This window comes from Mycteria americana, chromosome 14 (genome assembly GCF_035582795.1).
Source record: "Mycteria americana isolate JAX WOST 10 ecotype Jacksonville Zoo and Gardens chromosome 14, USCA_MyAme_1.0, whole genome shotgun sequence".
Classification (NCBI taxonomy): Eukaryota; Metazoa; Chordata; class Aves; order Ciconiiformes; family Ciconiidae; genus Mycteria; species Mycteria americana.
Genome location: NC_134378.1, coordinates 1,224,937 through 1,242,866, shown reverse-complemented (window position 1 = coordinate 1,242,866; position 17,930 = coordinate 1,224,937). Strand labels below are relative to the sequence as shown.

The following is a 17,930-nucleotide window of genomic DNA, read 5'->3' as shown; positions in this document are numbered from 1 at the left end:
TGAAAACGAAACACACACAACAGGAAACACCTGACAGTTATTACTACATCAAAGGAAATCTGGCTTTTCTGTGCTTGCATCTGCATCCCAGATGGTGTCAGCACAGAAATATTTGCCTACATGATATGGAATTTGAGAGGTACGCACAACTTTTCCCCAAGGGATGCTGCCAAATGCAAAACACCCTCGCTCTGCCCTGGCATGATACTGCAGCATCGAAGTGCACAGGGAGGAAAGGAGGAAGCACGTTTTTACCCCGCATTTTCACCTGAGCCCTCAGCATCGGCTGTTCACAACATGAGAAGCACCAGGGCAGCTCTGTCTCAGATGCCAACCTAGCTCCCTCCCCAGCTTTAATCGTGGCTTCAGCAACAGTTGAAAAATCATGTCTTTTAGATGTGAAGGGCCAAATTTTCAATGCTCTGCGGGACAGCAAAGCTGCATGGGATGACACACAGAGAGTGGACACGCTGTCTGAGGAGCTCCCGGTTAGAGCTTCGCTGAGACGCCAGGAAGGTTCTGAGATACGGGACCAAAACCCAGCGGCCACAACTGGGCGAGACTGTCCAGTTACACAGAGCAGTGCGGGGGGATCCACAGCGCAGTTTAAAACTCCATTTTTCAGCATCCATTCATCACAGATATTTAAACATTTCCCTATGTGGCTCCCTTGAGTTTCAATATCGCCGCTCTTTGAACCATTTCCAGTAACAGATTTAGGTAGGAAAAGTATTTCCCGTTGACACCTGCAGTGCAGAAACTTGAATCAAATGACCCTGGCAGTCTGCACAGCACAGCTACTGCCCAAAGAGGGAGAATCTTCTGCTCTGCTCCCACTGGCACGGGGGAAAACCTGCATGGGACCATGGCCGTGCCTGGGCTCTGCAGGGCAGCTGACCCCACGCTCCCGCCTGCCCAAGCGCCCGGAGCAGCCAGATGCCCCTCCGCATGCACGTGCCAGGACAGATGCGCACTCGCCAAAAGCAAAGTGCTGATGGGGCTCGGGGGTGCGAATGCTAACGGACATGCAGCTGCCGGACCAGGGCGCAGGAGGGGGTGCCTGGGGCAGCGGCCAGGCACACAGCTATTCCTGTGGGCAAAGAGACTGTCCCCTGCAAACGAAGGTAAGGAAGAGCTGCCAGCTCGCACGGGTGCTGGCCGCCCAGACGGGGCACTGATGCCAGCCTGGACGTGGAGCTGTTTCCCGGGGAGTGGGACAGACCATGCCAAGTCTCCAGCGCTAATTAAAAGCAAATTTAAGAGCAGTACAAACTCCAGCCACCTGCGAGGGCGTCACACAAACCACTGCAGCCACAAAAACAGGGAGCAGGCGAGAGGGACCATAGGGAGAAGTCTGGATAAAGCCAGCCCGCAGGGTGGAGAAGGGCGATCTGGCAGTGCCTGTGTGCCGGAGGGGAGAGCGCTCCTCCTCTGCAGGCTCTGCCACGCACCGGGGCAGGGACTGGTGCGAGGGACAGGGTGAATGAATGCAGCGAGGCTTGGCTCTGCCCTGCCCCTCTCCCTGCCAGTGTCTGAGCCTTCAGGCCTGGGGACCTGCGGGGCCTTTAGCGGGCCCAGGGCTGCACAGGCAGAGTTTGCAGGAGCTGATGAAAAGCCTCAGCTGAGGGTATTTTTGAAAATTTGACCCGCGAGAATGTGTTTTGTGCACTCCCTGCTGTCCAGCACCCGAGGTGGATTACTGCTCCTAGGGTGTTTCTCTTGCCCCTGCTATCTCTAAGCATCCCGAGGCTTTCTGGACAGTCACACTGAGCTGCTGAGCCCTGCTCCCAGGGCGCTGACCCCCTTCTTTCCTTCCCCTGGCCGTTCTGAGGAGCTGTGGCACGCACCCAACCTCCCTCTCTGCCACACGAGTGCTCCCAGTGCTGCCAGCCCTGCAGCTATTCCCTCCCATGTGTGCAGCTGAGGTCCTGCCTCGCAGCTCCCGGATCCTCACTGGAGAAAGGTTGTGGGGATGGGGAGGGGAAAGAAAAGATGACATGATACAGATTTCTCCAAAAGCTCTAACTTACTGAAAGCTTAACAATGTCAGCCCAGTCAGCTGCAACAGCATACTCCAAGTTTGCATCAAGCCACCTTGGCAATTCCTTCAATGCTGGTGCTGTGGCTCCCCCTAACTATAAAACACAGCAGAAGGATGACCTCTATTGCAGAAAGAGTTATGTAAAATAATACAAGAAATACGATTACACTTCCCCTAGCTCCTTGCTTTGGGCTGCAGTTTGGCTGGGGCAGAGACTCTCCCCTTGCTACACATCTTTGCAGGACTCGGTATGCGCCTGCTGCCTCCAGACACGCAGTTCAGGGAGGAAAGGCAAGTTCAGCCGCTGTGGCCCGTCCCATCGCTCTCCCCATGAACAAGCGATAGGGATAGAGCTTCTATAAAAGCCATGCTCAGAACCGGACAAACCCACCAATTCATCCAGGTCTCCAACGGCCATCATGGGTGTAACAGAGGGAAACACAGATGTGGCTGAAACAGCCTCTTTCTGCCTCACTCTTTAGTTTTGGTTTTAGATGTGATTAATGTCACATCACCTTCTGACCTAGTGCAGTCCTGGGTGTGTTTAAGAACTGAATCTGGGTGGAAAGTATCCCTGAACGTCCCTTCTCATTCAGAGCGGTGAACATCAGTGCACTGGAGATTAAACTGCAGACAATCTCCATGCTCCTTGCTCAGTAAGCAAGAAGAAGCCCTTCAAACCCTCCACTTCCCGCACGCCCAGCACTTGGATGGGTATTGGTATGCTCTGCCTGCGCCTCATAAGGAGGAACAAACCAAAGATGTTTGCATGGCAATATTACAATTTGTGGCATATTGCAGTGAATTCAAGGGGAACAATCAAATCCGGAATGTGAAGCACCAGCCAGGGCTGTGCTGATGGTGGCTTTAAAGCCAAAGCCTGAATCCCTTTGCCATTGTGGGGGCTGTGTACCGTGGCAAGGGTGAACACTCAGACATTCCTTACTTCACACAGAAAGTCACTTATTTCGCAGGTCTGTATCCCCTCGGGCACACACGTGTCACAGGATAGTGTAGATCAGTGACGTGTTCCAGACTTTTGTCCCATCCATAGGCTTCTCTGGATTAAATCTCCCCCCAGGTGAGCTCGGGGTCTGCTAAGCATTTCAAGACACCAAGGGCAGAGCACAGAACAGGCCTTCGCTTACCCGCCGTCCGGTACCCTTATGTACCACAGGCACCCGCTCCTCTCCCGTGAGTGAGTTAATGTCCAATTTGCTGGGGTCCTTGCAGCGTTGCCTCCTCTGCTTGGGCTTGTCTGAAAAATTCTGGAGCGCAAACAAGACAATGTTAATGAGACTAGATGGCTTAATGAGCCTGGACGGCTATAAGCCCTGCAGGAGAGTGGCACAGATGAGCTCCCGAGGGACAGAGGGTCCCTGCAGACTTGGGTGGGAGCAGCGTGAGCGGCACAAGCTGGTCTCTGCCACAGGGCCAGGTCTCAAATGAGCACAGTTGATTTTTGTACATATAAAGGGGTTTTCAGTGTACCCCACTCAGACTGCTCCAGCCCTTTCTAATTCCCCTCCAATCCTAAAACTGCAACCTCCTGCCAATTTGTATATGTGCATCTGTAAACGGGGTGCTGGGAAAGAAAGAGGCAACAGGTCTGTGTGTGCCATCTCGTGTCAGTCTGATACAGCTACCCGCTTCTTGCCAGCTCATCTGTGCTTTGTTTCACTCCTATTTCAGCTGTTCCCACTGCAGAGCTGCTGCACCATGTTTCTTGGGGATCAGAGCCCTTCAGGACCACAACCTACAGATTTACAGCCACGTTGTTGCACACCCACTGTGTGCACCGAGTCCCGGTGTCGATGTGCCTGCAGGGATGTACCATTACAATGAACCACTGCAGGCTCTGATTCCTGAGAGTCAAAGACCCTGAGCTTGGTCTGTCCTTCAACCAGCTGAGCTGCTGCAGTACGCCAAAGCAGCTTTCAACCCATGCTACCTGGAGAGAGGACACCTGCCCTGACAGGGGAGATCCTGCAGGGCTGGCCCAGGGCATTGGGGGCTTGCTAGGAGCAAGAGGTTCACCTGCGACATGGCCAGACTGGGCGAGCTCCAGTAAGCCCCCACGGAAGGCAAGAGCGATGGAAAGGAGTGGGAAGGCACCTCCACGCCTGCTCCACCATCTGACTGCTTCTTGCAGTGCTCCTGGGAGTCTGGCCTTGGGCACAGAGCTGCATTTACCTCTGGACTTTGAAAAGCAAGGGCCATTCTGCCTGAGCAAATGCTGGGCTCCTCATCTCTCATCTCTAACGAGCTCCAACACACTAACGGCTTGCCTGTACTCTACGCTCCATGGAATTCCTGCCTCAGGCACACAATCCTCCAGGACCAAGATGCACAGTCTTTTATGTATTACCACCACCACATTTCTTCCTACTCTTTTACAGCCTGTGCTCTGCCTACCACATGGTCTAATAGGCTAAACAAGCTGAAACCTGGAGCAAACCGACCTGTGAAACTAAGAGGTGGATGCTTATGAGACGGCAAGAAGAATCAGACAGACTTTGCACCCCACTCTCTGCCACTCTGCTTTCTGACGGTGCCCGCGGCCATGCAACTGCAGCCTTTGCAGCCTGCAACACAGCCACTGCAGTCCAGTTTTTAAAGTGAGGAGCTTTCCTCGTGTCTGGGAACCTTATTTAATACAACAGCACTGCCTAAAATGACCCCAGGTGAAAGGGAGCAACACAGAAAGACCTTGAGCATCCCAAATCCCTTTTCCCATTTCTCTCCCCAACCCTGGCACTTCTGGAAGACATTGGACTAATTGTGCATTGGGCAGACGGATGCACTGGAGCTGCAGAACAGACCTTTGGGCAGGAGGACGCAGCTCAGCAAGTGCCTTTCACTGCTGTACAGGGAACCGTGCCCACCTCCCAGACATGTGATGAACCTCCCAAACAGCCCTGATGAACACCACAAGCCATGGTACAGGGAAAAAGGCTGCATTTTGAGACACTTTGTGGAAGCCCTGAACTCAAGAGCAACCGAAAACCTAACACAAACGGCAACACACAAGGCGGACACACACACACATGCCACCGAAGGCCACCCTTACTGTGCCAAAGCCGGGAACATCGAGTGTGTAGTCGGACTGCTGACGGAGCCAGTCGAGGAGACTCTTATTCGGGACAGCCTTCTCTGCTTGGCTGCCTGCAGCTGGGACTGGCTGTGGAGTTGAGGTAGCAGCAACCGGCCCATCGGGGAGGGGACTGTTCTGGGGGGGCTGCGGCTGGTCTTCCTGAACATCCTGACGTGGAGGGAGGAGCAGGGAGAGCCCATCAGCAGCACGTGGTGATGCATGCGCACCCAGATAAGCAGAGCTCCCAAAACAGGTCATCTTCTCCCATCACACAGATTAATACACATATTCCCAGTGCCTGTTCCTTAAACCACCCCCCACCACTGCATTACAATTCCACTCAGTCCCCAGCACTGGTGGCATGGAGGGCAGACAGAGCTGGGAGATGCTTCTGAACTCACCTGAAAACACCCTAATCACCAGGAGGACCAACTTCCCCCCAGATCACTCCTAAAAGTGGTCTAGAGGGACTGGTCTTGCTCCCAGAGCCCCAGTCTTCTTTGAGTGGGACCCAGGGTAGGAGGAGAAAGGGTGCAGCAGGCTCTTGGCCACAGCTCCAATACAGTCAAGGACCTTTCCTCATGTTCTCTAACCCTAGACACCCCCTGAGGTGGGACAGCTGCTTTTGATAACGCTTAGCAGGACTCAAACACTCCAGGCAGAGTGCTGCAAGCCAGAGGGAAAACTTCCCTTCCTCCCTGGAGTAGTATCTGCTCCCGCCTGCTCCAGCACAAGCCGAGCTGTCCTGGAGGAGGTCCCGCATTGTCATGGGCAGCAGAGCTTGTAGGGGAGAGCTGGACCATGAGACAAATCGTGCTGACTCCACTGGGGTCATGTGAAAGGGGGGAGCATCAACCCACCTGCAGCCTGGTTGGAAGAGGCCTCTCCTTCAAGAAGATGAGGTCCATCCCTTCTACATTTTTTCTCCTGCCCCGTCTCCTCCTCATGGCAGCATCGTCTCTTCGGAGGCTGCCGTTTACAATTTGTCCTGTGACAGGATGGATTAACCCTGCCTGGAGGATGCCAGACAAGTCCATGCCCAGGGAGCCCTGGAGGGTGTTCACGGTCCCCAGTTTGGGCATGTTTGTGTTCAGGGGGAAAGGAGAGGAGTTCCCCGGGGATGCATCAGAGGCTCTGGACAAGTCCACCGCTGTGTCGCGCCAGCCGTTCAGCACAATGGGTGGATGAACGTGGGTTGCTGCTAGCTGCTCCAAGCTCCTCTGTTTGGCATCTCTCTCCATCTCGAATTCATAGGGCCTCCTGTGCTTCCGCTCGTCCTTTGCAAAGACAGGGGTCAGGAAACCTTCCTGTGTGTATCAAAGCCACAGAGAGGGTTACGGCTGCTCGTGCACTGCCCAGGGACCACAGCTCTTCAAACCAACGCTGAGCTCTTCTGCCTCTCCGCAGGAGCCCTGAAGGACACCTTTTCCCTGGGCACATCACACCTCTCTTTCCCTGTGTGCGGATGGTACAGGAGCACCCTCACACACACTTCGATCTCCCAAGGTGCTATAACCGTGGGTGCTCCGCCACCTGCTGGGCAGCTGGGCTGGGGTCGCAGGCCAGCAGCTTCTGTCTCTGTGCTGTGTCCAACAGCAAGAGGAGATGACAGCGAGCTGGTGACTGATGGGGCAGTGCCCTCTCCTGCACCCTTTCCTTTGGGACACCAGGGCAGTGTCCCCTTTTCCCCCTGACCACGCTGGGGTGAAAGCAGCGCTGACTCCGCCGCTGACTCTGGAAGCACCTCTACAGCCGCAGGAGCTGCGGAGCTGCTGCAGAACAGCTGCCTTCCCAGGAGGGGAGCAGGGCTGGCGGAGGGCTGAGAGCACGGGGAGGTCACCAGGAGCCCTCAGTGGAGGGGACCAAGTGGCTTAAGCCATGTGTTATACACCACAAGTGGCACCAAGAGGCAGTGAAAACCCAGGCCCCGCTTGGGAAACTCCTGAGCACTTCTGGGCAATGCTTCACCCGAGTCCCAAGCCTGTCCCTGCCCGAGGGCCCCCCTCACCTTTTGTACCTGTGAGATTAACACTCCGTTACTGAAGCTGGGATCGGGGGCTTCTGACTCGGCAAAGCTGTTCCTGCTGCCGGCATTGCTGGCTACCACTGGAGCCGTCAGCAGGCTTTGCGTCTCAAACTGCTGGCTGGAGGAAGGCCACTTGCCCTTCAGGATGGCATGGCAGATGTTGTCAATGCGGTTGATGATCACGCGGTCCTGCAAACAGAATTGGACGGTGGCAGGCTGGGACTCGAATGACTGACTCATGTATGTCATCTCGGGATTAAAGACAAACCCAGCCCCGGTGACCTCAGCTTGGCGGGGAACTGCTTTGGGGCAGGCATATCCACGGCACGGGTGCTTGGGAAGAGCACTCCAGTTAGAGCATCCGTGGGGAGCCATGTACCAGGCAGCAGAGGACCAGGAGGCAGAGCTGGGGCTGCATGAGCCGCTGCTGGTCAGGACTACGCAGTAACACTTGCAATACAAACTGTTAATTTTAAACTCACCTTAGGCCACTCAGAGAAGGAGTAAAGCGTCTTCTCCTGCAGCAGCTGGGCTATGGTTGGTGCCCGGGTATCCTGAAGCTCATCGATCTCCCCAGGCAGGACAGAAGCAGAACTCTTGCTCTCTTCCTCCAAGTACTTCTCTGGACCATCTGAGAAAGCGACAGAGAACAGAGCCCATCACCACCCTGCCTCTCTCGCCGTCTCGAAGCAGGAGCAACTCCTCACACCTTCCCACCCCAGCGCCCAGCTGGCTTCACAAGGGTCCCATTCCCCAACCAGCCACCAAGAAACGCAGCAGCCCTGGGTCACGGCAGGCAGCCCACAGGAAGGGCCAGCCCTCAGGAAGGGCCAGCACTCCCCTGGGCTGAGTCTGGGGGGGCTTGCATTACAGTGGCTTCCATCCCTGACCATCCCCATACCCTGGGCGGGTGAGGAGGAGGGCACATGCCTTTCCAGAAGGAGCTGGTTGCCCAGCAGTGCTCTGTGCCAGGAAGGGAAGGGTGTCCTGCATTCCACGGGATGCTCATGGCAGAAGGGCTGCTGGGGCTCAGGGTGGGGGGTTCTGGCCAGCCCTGCTGGCAAACGCAGCCACCAACTCTTCGTTCCCCGATCCCATCAGCTAGAGGGTCCCCAACTCCTGCAGAGGGGAGCCCGCTCCGAGGGCTTGGCAGCCCCAAGGCTTTGGCTCTGCAGGGAGGACAGCAGGTCCCTCCCACGCCAGCCAGACATGACTGTCAACCAGAGGGAGCTCTCAGGACTGTACCTTGACTCTGGCTGCTGCTGGCTTTCTCCCCCTCATCTCTGTTCTCACACTCTTCTTGCTTCACCCCCTGGGGCTCGGGGTGCAGGGCCTCTCTGCAGCCTCCCTGCCCCTCAGCCCCTCGGCCCCAGGCCTCCCCCCCAGCACAGGGGGGCTCTGCCCCTGGGGCCCCCAGCAGAGGTGCAGGCAGGCTGAAAGCCTGGCTCTGAGCCTGGCCCGGTGAGTGCTGCAGGGTGCTCTCCTCATCCAGGCCACGGTCCTCCCTGCCCTCCGGCCCAGGCTCCCCCAGCCCTTCGGGTGTCCCCAGCCCCAGGGACTCTCTCTCGCCATTCATGTCTTCTGGGGAAGTGTCCTCGGGTGTGGGGAGGCCAGAGCTCTGCTCCTCTCCCCCCAGTTCATTAGCCTCAGGGTCACAACCAGCTCTGGTCCTGGGACCACTCAAGCCTTCCACAACATCTGCTGCTGCCTCAGAGTTATCATCATCCTCTTCTTCCTCCTCATCTTCCTCGCTGTGGCTCTGACTTGGCCCTGACTTTGCTTCCATTCCTTTCTCCTGCAGCAGATTGATGAACCTTTGCTCAGGAGGAACCTTTATTTCATAGTTATGAAGACTGGGACTGTAGAGCCCCACGCTTATGACCCCTTCCATGGCACCATGCTCAGGCAGCACTGGCGCAGGGCTGGTGAGGTCTCCCTTCTGCTGCAAGGCTTTGCAGAGCTCTGCTGGGACGCTTTGCGAAGGGTTGCTTTTGGGGGTAGAAGGTGAAGGCTCAGCTTCCTCGTTCTGACTGTCCATTTGGTCACAGCCCACCTGCAAACTCTCTAGGAAGGGAGTCTCTCTCATGGCGTCTGCATCGCAGCTGGATGGATCTTCGTCCCCCTCTAGCTTGCCCTCAGAGAGTTTAGCAACGCTGCTTCCAACATCCGTGCAACTTGGGCTGTCTCGGGCAAGGGAGCTTTGCTCGCTGTTACAGGCCTTCTCATCATACATCATGCACACCAACGAGTCTGGCAGAGAGCTCTCGTCATAGTTACTGGAAATGATGTCCCGGACTTTAGACATGAACGTTTCACAGTTTGCATCAGGTGGACTGCCCCCAGCCTGGGACATAGCGTTGTCTACGGTGTCTAGCTTGATCTGACTCTCGACTTCATTCTCCAGGGATTCACAAGTCTGGTCCACCTGGCTGTACAGAGGGGAACTGTAGAGTTTGGAGTTAGTCTGGTAAAGGCAGCACAGGGTTTCTGGGCCTGGGAGCCCCGTTCTTTTATGCTGGGCATAGTTCCTGTAAGCATCTAAAAAAGACAGCTGGGGGTCATTCATGATGTAGTAGTCAGTGCGATTCAGGCCATGCTTGGCGGTGCCGATCAGTAGGTCCCGATCATGTTTGCCACACTCCCACCACACCGGCAGGTAGAGGCTCGGCCGGCACAGCTTGAGCCGCTCGTGGAGCTGCGGACACTTGAGCACCTGCTCGCGCACCTTTCGCAGAAGCTCAATACGGTAGAGGGTTCTGGCAGCACGTTCCTCCGTAATGGGCTCCACGTAGATGTCAGGGTCTGGGGGACCTACAGCAGGGATAGAAAAGCCAAGGCCCCATTATACAGGTTGATGAGAGTTACTCAGACGCAGCGATGAGCAAGGTGAGTTTTAACTCTCACTCAGACTGCAGGTGAGGTGGGGGGAGTGCTTGTAGCCACCATTGAGGCTTCTTTTCCCAGTCTCACCACCTTCCATTCATTTGCCATCAAATGGACACAGGGGAGTAAACTCCCTTGACTTTAGCAGCTGGACCAAGAGCAGCACTCGGCTGCAGAGGATTTCAGAGTCTTGTCTGAGCTCTGCTCCATCAGTGCCAGCAGTGCTGGAGGTGCCTGGACCTGCCAGCGGAGCAGCTCCCTGGGGTCTGAGCCTCTGGAAGCCCTTCAGCAGGTTCTCAGGGAAGGGAGTCCCTCAAGTCGTGCAGCTATTTTGATGAGGAACACCTACCTAAGCCATTAACACACACATCCAAGGAACTGCACCTGAGACCAGACCTCCTGACAGGTCTGAGACAAAATCCTTTCTGCTGCTGTTAGAAGCAAATCGCTTTGTGCTTAAATAGCCCCCAAGCAGCTTTTCATCTGCCATGTCCTGCATGCTGCCAATGCACTCGGGCTCTGCAGGGCACTCTGAGAAAACAGATGCCCTGTGTGTTGGCCAGGCTTCCCAAGCCTCCTGCAGTGGGTTCAGACTCCCTTTACCCTGTAGCAGAGCTCTCTAGTCAGCTATGCCACAGCATGGGCACTGTGCAGACTCTGTCCAGTGCCAGCAGAGAGATGCTCAGAAAGAAAGCAGCAATACAGATCGCCCAAACAATCCCCAGCTCCAGTGTGGAGGAGATGTGATCTGCTGCTTCTCTACTTCTCCTCCCTCACATCTAGAGGTTGCTGTCTTGGATGAAATTGGTTGTGATTTCATGGGAGAGCTCTGTAAGACCTGTGAGAGCAGGGGCTGGAGCCCACAGGGCTGCCCTACCTTCCCATTGCGCTGGGGAGGTGGTACACGGTGGTGACAAGGCAGCCAGAAATGCACGTGGCTTCTGCAAGCCCACAGCCTGCCTGGCATCTCGCTGCCTCCAACTGTCCCTGAAACTCCTCCCTTGCTCTCCTGCTCCACGAGAGCAGTGGGACCATTTCTGACCTATGGCTACATGGACGTACTGTTACTCCCCCACAGGCCATGCAATTTCCACTCACCATCCTCTTTCCACAGTGGGAGACCACAGACATTCTTGCACATGGCCACAAAGCTGTAGAAGTACTTCTCCAGGCTCTCATCTGTCTTCTTCTCCAGTCGAGAGATGGCTCGGAACTGGGCCCAGTCAAAGATCTTTTTCTCCTGGTCATAGATAACCCCAAAGGAGGAGACAGTGCGGTAGAAATCTGTCTGCTCCCTCCTGGTCCACCTGTGGGGCAGGGAGGAGACATGAACACCACTGAGACATGTTCTGGTCCCAGCATGGGCAAGGCACCAGGGAGAGAGGCTCAGAGAGGACTATCTAGTTACTGCCCACCAGTTCTGGGGGAGCTGCCAGGAGAAGCACACTGGGGAGAACACCACAACCTGAGATCCTCTGCCTTATGGCGCATAGTGAGGAGGAGCGAAGGCCACAGGCCCTCTGGCTGTCAGCTCACTGTTGAAAAAACACTCTCGGCTGTTTGAAAAAACACTAAGTGCAGCTCCTGGCTGCGCTGCCGATGGGACGCAGGCTCCAGCAGCTTCTGTGGAGGCACAAACTCACTTCCTGCCACATCGAATTGTCTCATCACCTCCATGGAAAGGCCAGCTCTCTGTACCAGGAATTAGAAAGGAAGGTCCTGCAGATACAGCTCTCATCCAGCCTCTTCCAGAGGGAAACTGGGACTGGGGTCTGTTGCCGTAAGGGTCCCAGTAACAAACATCATCCACCCTGCTCACTCCTGTGGACTCCTGGGTGCCAGGGATGGGTTGTCACCTCCTCCCCACTGAAGGTGAGCAGCCGTGGTGAACGAGGGGTTTCAGTTACAGCACTGTTAGAGCACAACTTTCACTCTGGCTTGGACCCTCTGAGCTTTCACCTCGTGGGGTTCACTCAAAGGAATGATCCAGCAGAGAGATGGGGAAGAGCGTCCTGGGCAAATACAGCCCTGGGCAAACAGAGTGCAGAGAAACAGGCCACAGAGAACAGACCAGGGTGCAAACTGCAGGGCAAGCGCAGGAGCAGGTCATGGCAGAGAAAGGTGAGTGCTGTGGCCTGAAGAAAGCTCAAAGTCAAATCTCAGCTCCTCTGAATTCCAGCTCTGAGCCAGCACCAGCAGGCAGCTGGGACATGTCAAGAGAGAGCAGACAGGGTGACTGCACCCACAGCACTCCCCAGCTGACCAAAATACACCTAGACCAGCACTTCCACCCCTGCTCCCAGAGGTCGTCAGCCCTCTGCAGTGATATTTCATTCCAAAAAGGAGAATAACAAGAAGAAAGTTAATTAAAAAATCAGTGATCCAAATCAAGGAGCCCAATGGGGAGTTTGTTGAAAGGCCTCAAATTAAAGGCTGGTGGGAAGGTGCCTAGGACACTCCTGTAAGGTGACCCCCCCCAAAAAAAGCCCACAGAATTAAAGAGCAGGAAATACTAGACTGCTGTGGTGTCCACAGCACAAGCACTGATGCCCCACCTTGAAGAGGGGACGGTACAACTAGAAGAGGTCCAAAGGAAGGGGAGAGAGAAGGTCAGTGGGCTGGAGCAGCTTCCATACAAGGAGGCTGTGAACAGAGAGCACAGGGCAACACAGATACCAAGAGGTTACGTGGGTTCCTGCAACGGGGACAGGTTCACAGGAGACAAAGCCATCAAGGACTGTTGACCACAGAGAGCCCCTGCAGTTCAGGAAGTCCCAGGGCTGCACACTGGGGACTGGCAGCGATGGAGGCAGCATGGCCCTGCCGCACACCCTCCCTGGTTTCTGCAGAAAGCCGCTCAGAGTGCCAGGATGGTCCCACCATTCTTCCACTTACTGGGACACAAACAAAATGGGAGCACACTGCAACCAGGATATGCAACCATTGGGCTCCCGAGGCCATGAGCAGGAGGCTAATGCAGCGGCATGAGAGCCATGAGGGTCAGAAAGGCTACGCACCTGGGCTGCGACAGCACTCATCCGTCACCCCCATCCACAGTTTGTCCCAAGTGCACAACACTGCTCAGCAGCACCCACTCTGCTGGGGCCGGGGGGTGATCCCGGGCCCAGCAGACGCTGGATTTGACCCTGAAGAGCTGTCCCCTTTCTTCCTTTCACCATGTCACTAACTGCTACCCGCAAACTACAGTGGAGGCTGCTCCCCAGCCGGGCTGGCTGTCAGAGCCACAAGGCTCCCTCGCAGCTGGGAGCAGCATTCCCTGCCCAGCAAGGACCCATGCGCCTCCGTCACACGGGCAGGTGGCTGCATCGAGAGCTGTGGTGACATTTACCTGGATAAATCCAGGGGGGCAAGGATTTCAACTGGCCTAAGTCAGCTTTGGAAAGGACCCTCTGCTGCGTTACCTTTTCTGCATTTCTTTGTTCACCGAGTCCATCTCAGAGGCTCTCCTGAACATCTCGTCCTGCAGCCAGTATCCATGGTTACCGGGCACCAGCATCTCGGCACGGGGAGGCAGCTCTTTGCGGTTGCACCGCTGGTAGACGGTGACGAGCCTCCGCAGTCTGGCTGTGAGGGCAGATGAGACAGGCCAGCAGGATCTGTCTGAGTCGGAGCCATCCTGGGCTTCAAACATCAGCAAGGACATTAGTATTTAACGCACGCTCAAAGCCACAGGTTCCCGCATCCCTCTGGCTGGCTCCGAGAGCTCCCTCCCGCCTTTCCCCTCCCATGGGGGACACCAGGGATCACAGTCACGAGTGGGGGGCTGTGGTGACCATCCCTGAGCCTCTGCACCCCAAAAGCTGCTGGCTCACAGCCTCACCATGTCTGAGGTTCCTTCAGAGAGAGCCCAGAGGCAGAGATCGGGGTGGGAATGATGGCTCCGGGCCAGGCCATGCATGGGAGAGGACTGCAGCTCCCTGCTCAGCAGCGGGACCAGCCAGCCCATGGCATCTGCCAGCACCGCCCACTGCAGAGACCCTGCACATCCATCTCATGCAGGCAACTGCATGGACGAGGGCAGGCTAATGGCTTCTAGTCACCCCTGGCTGGCTTCAGTTGGAAACACTCTTTTTCAGGACCCTGGCTGCCCTGCCACAGGGCCCATCCCTGGGTCACACGTAACTCTGCATGGGAGGGCCCCTGACAGGAGCCTGCCTAGGTTAAGCTACCTCACCCACTGACACAGAGCGGTGCATCCCCCCAGCCCAGCAGCCTGTCCCTCCCACCCCGCAGAGCCTGCCTCAGCGCTCCGGCTCCGGCTGTGCCGTGCCAGCCCCTGGGAAGCCACGCGCCATGCTGCGGGAGATACGGCCTCACCTGCCGCTGGCTCGTCCCGCTTCTCACTGGCTTCGCCCACCCCAGCAGCCACAATGTCCTGCAGAAGGAAACTATCAGAGAGGGCTCTCCAGCCCCGCACAGAACCCCCCATACCCGCAGCCCACCTGGCCCTGGCAGGGTACAGCGTGGCAGGACAGGCAGGGCTGCGTGTCCTGTGCCCTCCGGCTGCAGTTGCTGGCTGCCCTCAGCACACGGGATCAGAGCAGCACAGACAGGGGAGGTGACAGCGCAGAGGGGCAGTGCTGTCCATTTTGGGCCTGGAGGAGAGGTCCACCACAGTGACACAGGCTGTAGTGCCACCACCCAGGACAGTAGCAGTGCGACAGCCTCCACTCCTCAAATGAACCCTGCACCCTCCCGTGCTGCCTCGTTCACTGCTCTTCCTCTCCCCCTGGGCCATTTCTTTTGGGACTCCCCCGACTCCTTTGCCAGGGCCCCACGTGGCTCCTGAAGCCGAGTGCGAGAGCCAGCACCCCTGGCCGTCCCCAGCCCTCAGTCCCCCTCAGCTCCCCACGAGGTGGATGCTGCCCGGGTCTGCAGGAAACACACATAGGCAACAGCAGAAGCTGTGTTCCAGCGAGCAGAGACGACGCAGACAGCATGGAACAGAGCCCGTGCATGGCACGGCAAAGCCGGCACACAGCAGGGTCACCAGCAGCGCTGGTTCCCTCATGCCCCACAGCAGAGGTGACAGAGCCAAGCCTGCAGCACAGGGTGGGAGGGCAGGCCTGGCAGCAGCAGATGTGCATCAATCACTGTCAATCCCACTCACCTCCTGCTTTGGCAGCCCCTCCAGCTTTTCTCCACCACTCTCTTCCTTTTCCATGCTGCCCCTGGATAAGAGAGTGAATTAGTCCCTGGTAGCAGCAGCAGAGCCCCCTTGGCTGTGCCAGTCATCAGCAGGAGGGAGGGAGCGGAGAACTGGGGCTCATGCCTTCCCTCTGCCTCGTACTGGGGAGCTGGCTCCCCCCTGCCTTCCCCCCTGCACACTGTGCTCAGATGCATGCTCTGCTTCCTTCCTCCTCCCTGCGCACAGCTCATCCCACAGCTCTGCCCCGCTGCTAATGTGGCCCCCAGGAGTGAGCCAGACAGCCCCCGAGAGCTTGGCTCCATCCCCTGCCCACCTTTCGGCAGCATCCTGGGCCCCATCGCTGACGCCCTGCTCCGCAGAGAGCAGCTTCTCGTCTGGCATGCCCACCTTCTCCAGAAAGCACAGCGCCGGGTCCGCCCGCATGGCATTGTACCTCTCGTAACCTGCCAATCATCACAGGCCATCAAAAAGGAGAAAGACGGCACAAAGCCAGGCCTGAGCCTGGTTCAGGCGAACCTCCTGCTCCGTGGGACACAGCTCCCCACTCGGCTCTCACTCTCTGTCTGTGCTGCTGTGAGAGGAATTCTCACCCCCAGAAATTCAGAACACTTTCCCAAAAGCTGCTAATTGCTCTGCAGCCCCCGGGCAGCAGGCAAAGAGAAAGGTCAGCCTTTCCTTCCCACCAGGCAGCCCTGTCTGGTAGGCAGCGCAGTGCCTGGAGAGCTGTGCACAGCACCCACGGCAGGTTGCAGCTGGGAGCAAACAGCTCCGTGGCCCCTGGAAGCCACAGGGGGACTTCATGACAAGGCTGGGGATGCCAGGAGGGGCTCTGTGCCTTCCTCCTCACCCTCACGTGGCAACTGCATGCTGCTCCTGGCCAACCAGAGGAGTCTGCCACGAGACTGGGCACGGCCACCCTGGGCACCGCAGTGCGCCTGCCCCACCACCCGAATGAGCTGGCAGTGCCGCAGCTGCCAGCGCCTGGGGAGAGCTGCCTTGGCCCTGTGTGGCTATGGTGCATGGCCGTGGCTCTGCCCCCTCGCACTGACGTGACATCCCCTCCAGGTACCAGAGCTCTGGCCAGGTGCTCCACTTGGGTCCCTCTCACGCACCGGCACCCATCAGACAAGCTGGGTACACACCGTGCTTGAAGACGCCGATGAGCAGTGATTTATCGGCTTCAGCATTCCACCAGTCCACCGGGATCTCCACGTAGTCAATGTCTGGCAGCAGCACGTCCAGCTCCCTGTGGCAGACAAGGTATGCAAGCCCCTCTCCCAGCCTCACCAGACACTGGAGTGCACTGGGCACTGCTGGGCAGGGGCGGGGGGAGACAGGAGCCATCGCTCGCTGGCTTGGGGACAGCTAATGAATGCAAGGCTGGCCTGGGGCCCTGCCATAGCCTGGCGTGCACGTCTCCCTGGGGTCAGAGAGCTGGAGCCTTGGCTCCACCGCAACCCACTGCCTTCCCCATCCTCTTTTTCCAGAGATGGGGAGGCTGCACAGCCCCTCTCCCCTCCCACCCAAGCAACACCAAAGGACTGGAGATCCTGTCTGATCTGAACAGCATCTCCTGGGGGAAACCACTTCAAACCTACCAGCCACAAAAGAATAGCACATCTGGTGGGGTGGGCTGCAACATGCCCTCTGCACAGACTCATGCTGATGGAGCTGGGCTGGGGAAGGCAGCAGCCCCTGCTCTAGGAAATTAAGCTCAGCATATCACACTTCTCTCTGAAGCACCGAGAGCTGAGTCTTTGCAGGAAGGTCAGGAGCTGGCAGGCTGCAGGCTCAGTGGCATTAAAAGAGCCTGTCGGCCCCCTTGTCCTCAGTGCTGGGAAGGGACTGCAGGCCCCAGTGATGGAGCATGCTCCGATGCCTAGCCCTGGGAACCGGGCACAGCCTCTGTAGGCTCCCACTTTGGATTAGAGGCCAATTTGTCAGGCAGCACGTGGAGGCATTTTCCTGCAGCCTGCAGGGTGTCCCCGAGTGTCCTCATCACCCCCCAGGCTGGCACTGGGGCCTCAGAGCTGCCTCAACAGGGCTGCCACGGCCGCGGTCCCTGCTCAGGCAGAGCTGCTGTCTAAGGATGAAGTTTTGCCTGAGCAAGACCTGAGGATTTGACCACAGGGTCTGACTTGCTCGGAGCCGCGGTGAGCACAGATGTGGCTGGGCTGGATGGCTGTGGCAGTGCTCAAGCGCTGCCACCACCTCCCTGAGAAGCATCGCAGGGGCTGACCGTAAGGTCCCTACCTGGCGGGGGTACCCTCGAAGGCTTTGTCCGCGGCCTCGCCCAGCACTTCAGCCTTCAGGTAGTAGAGCATTCGCACCCGCAGCAGAACCCTGTCCCGGGGCAGCAGAGAGGAACGCACGCTAGCATGCAGGTTGCCAGCCTAGGGCCTGGCCCAACGGCCCTCACCAGAGTGTTTGCAGGGGGACGCTCTGAGGGTCAGCAAGGCCAGGGAAACCTGCTCGACACTGTGTTTCCCCACGTGGGAGGACCCACTTTCTCAAAGCAGGACGGGCACCGGCCATGTGGTGTCACGCCACAGTGCCCAGCCCTGTGATCTGCTGGGGCCCTGCAGCTGGAGATTTGCTGCTCAGGACACGGCTCCCGTTAGCTGGAGGAGCATCCGAGCATGGTCCAGCAGCCGCAGCACGGTGATCCTGCGTGGGCTGTGAGGCCTTCGCAGCTCCCTCCCACTCTCCCCACGCT

At 57.4% G+C, this 17,930-nt stretch overlaps 1 protein-coding gene across 11 annotated transcripts in view; it reads right to left on the bottom strand.

The window, feature by feature from the left end:
* CHD6 (chromodomain helicase DNA binding protein 6) overlaps positions 1-17,930 on the bottom strand; it is a 95,973-nt gene that overhangs the window by 3,924 nt on the left and 74,119 nt on the right. For 4 of the 11 annotated variants that reach the window (XM_075517458.1, XM_075517463.1, XM_075517461.1 and 1 more), the window contains 14 exons: positions 17,468-17,557; positions 16,357-16,460; positions 15,528-15,657; positions 15,176-15,236; positions 14,383-14,440; positions 13,467-13,686; positions 11,143-11,351; positions 8,407-9,972; positions 7,644-7,792; positions 7,144-7,350; positions 5,996-6,442; positions 5,112-5,303; positions 3,190-3,309; positions 2,031-2,135 (listed from right to left, as the gene is read on the bottom strand). In XM_075517458.1, the coding sequence (XP_075373573.1) occupies positions 2,031-2,135; positions 3,190-3,309; positions 5,112-5,303; positions 5,996-6,442; positions 7,144-7,350; positions 7,644-7,792; positions 8,407-9,972; positions 11,143-11,351; positions 13,467-13,686; positions 14,383-14,440; positions 15,176-15,236; positions 15,528-15,657; positions 16,357-16,460; positions 17,468-17,557 (3,658 nt within the window). The remainder of the gene's footprint in view (positions 1-2,030; positions 2,136-3,189; positions 3,310-5,111; positions 5,304-5,995; positions 6,443-7,143; positions 7,351-7,643; positions 7,793-8,406; positions 9,973-11,142; positions 11,352-13,466; positions 13,687-14,382; positions 14,441-15,175; positions 15,237-15,527; positions 15,658-16,356; positions 16,461-17,467; positions 17,558-17,930) is intronic. The other 7 variants (XM_075517464.1, XM_075517468.1, XM_075517462.1 and 4 more) reach the window with 6 other exon arrangements.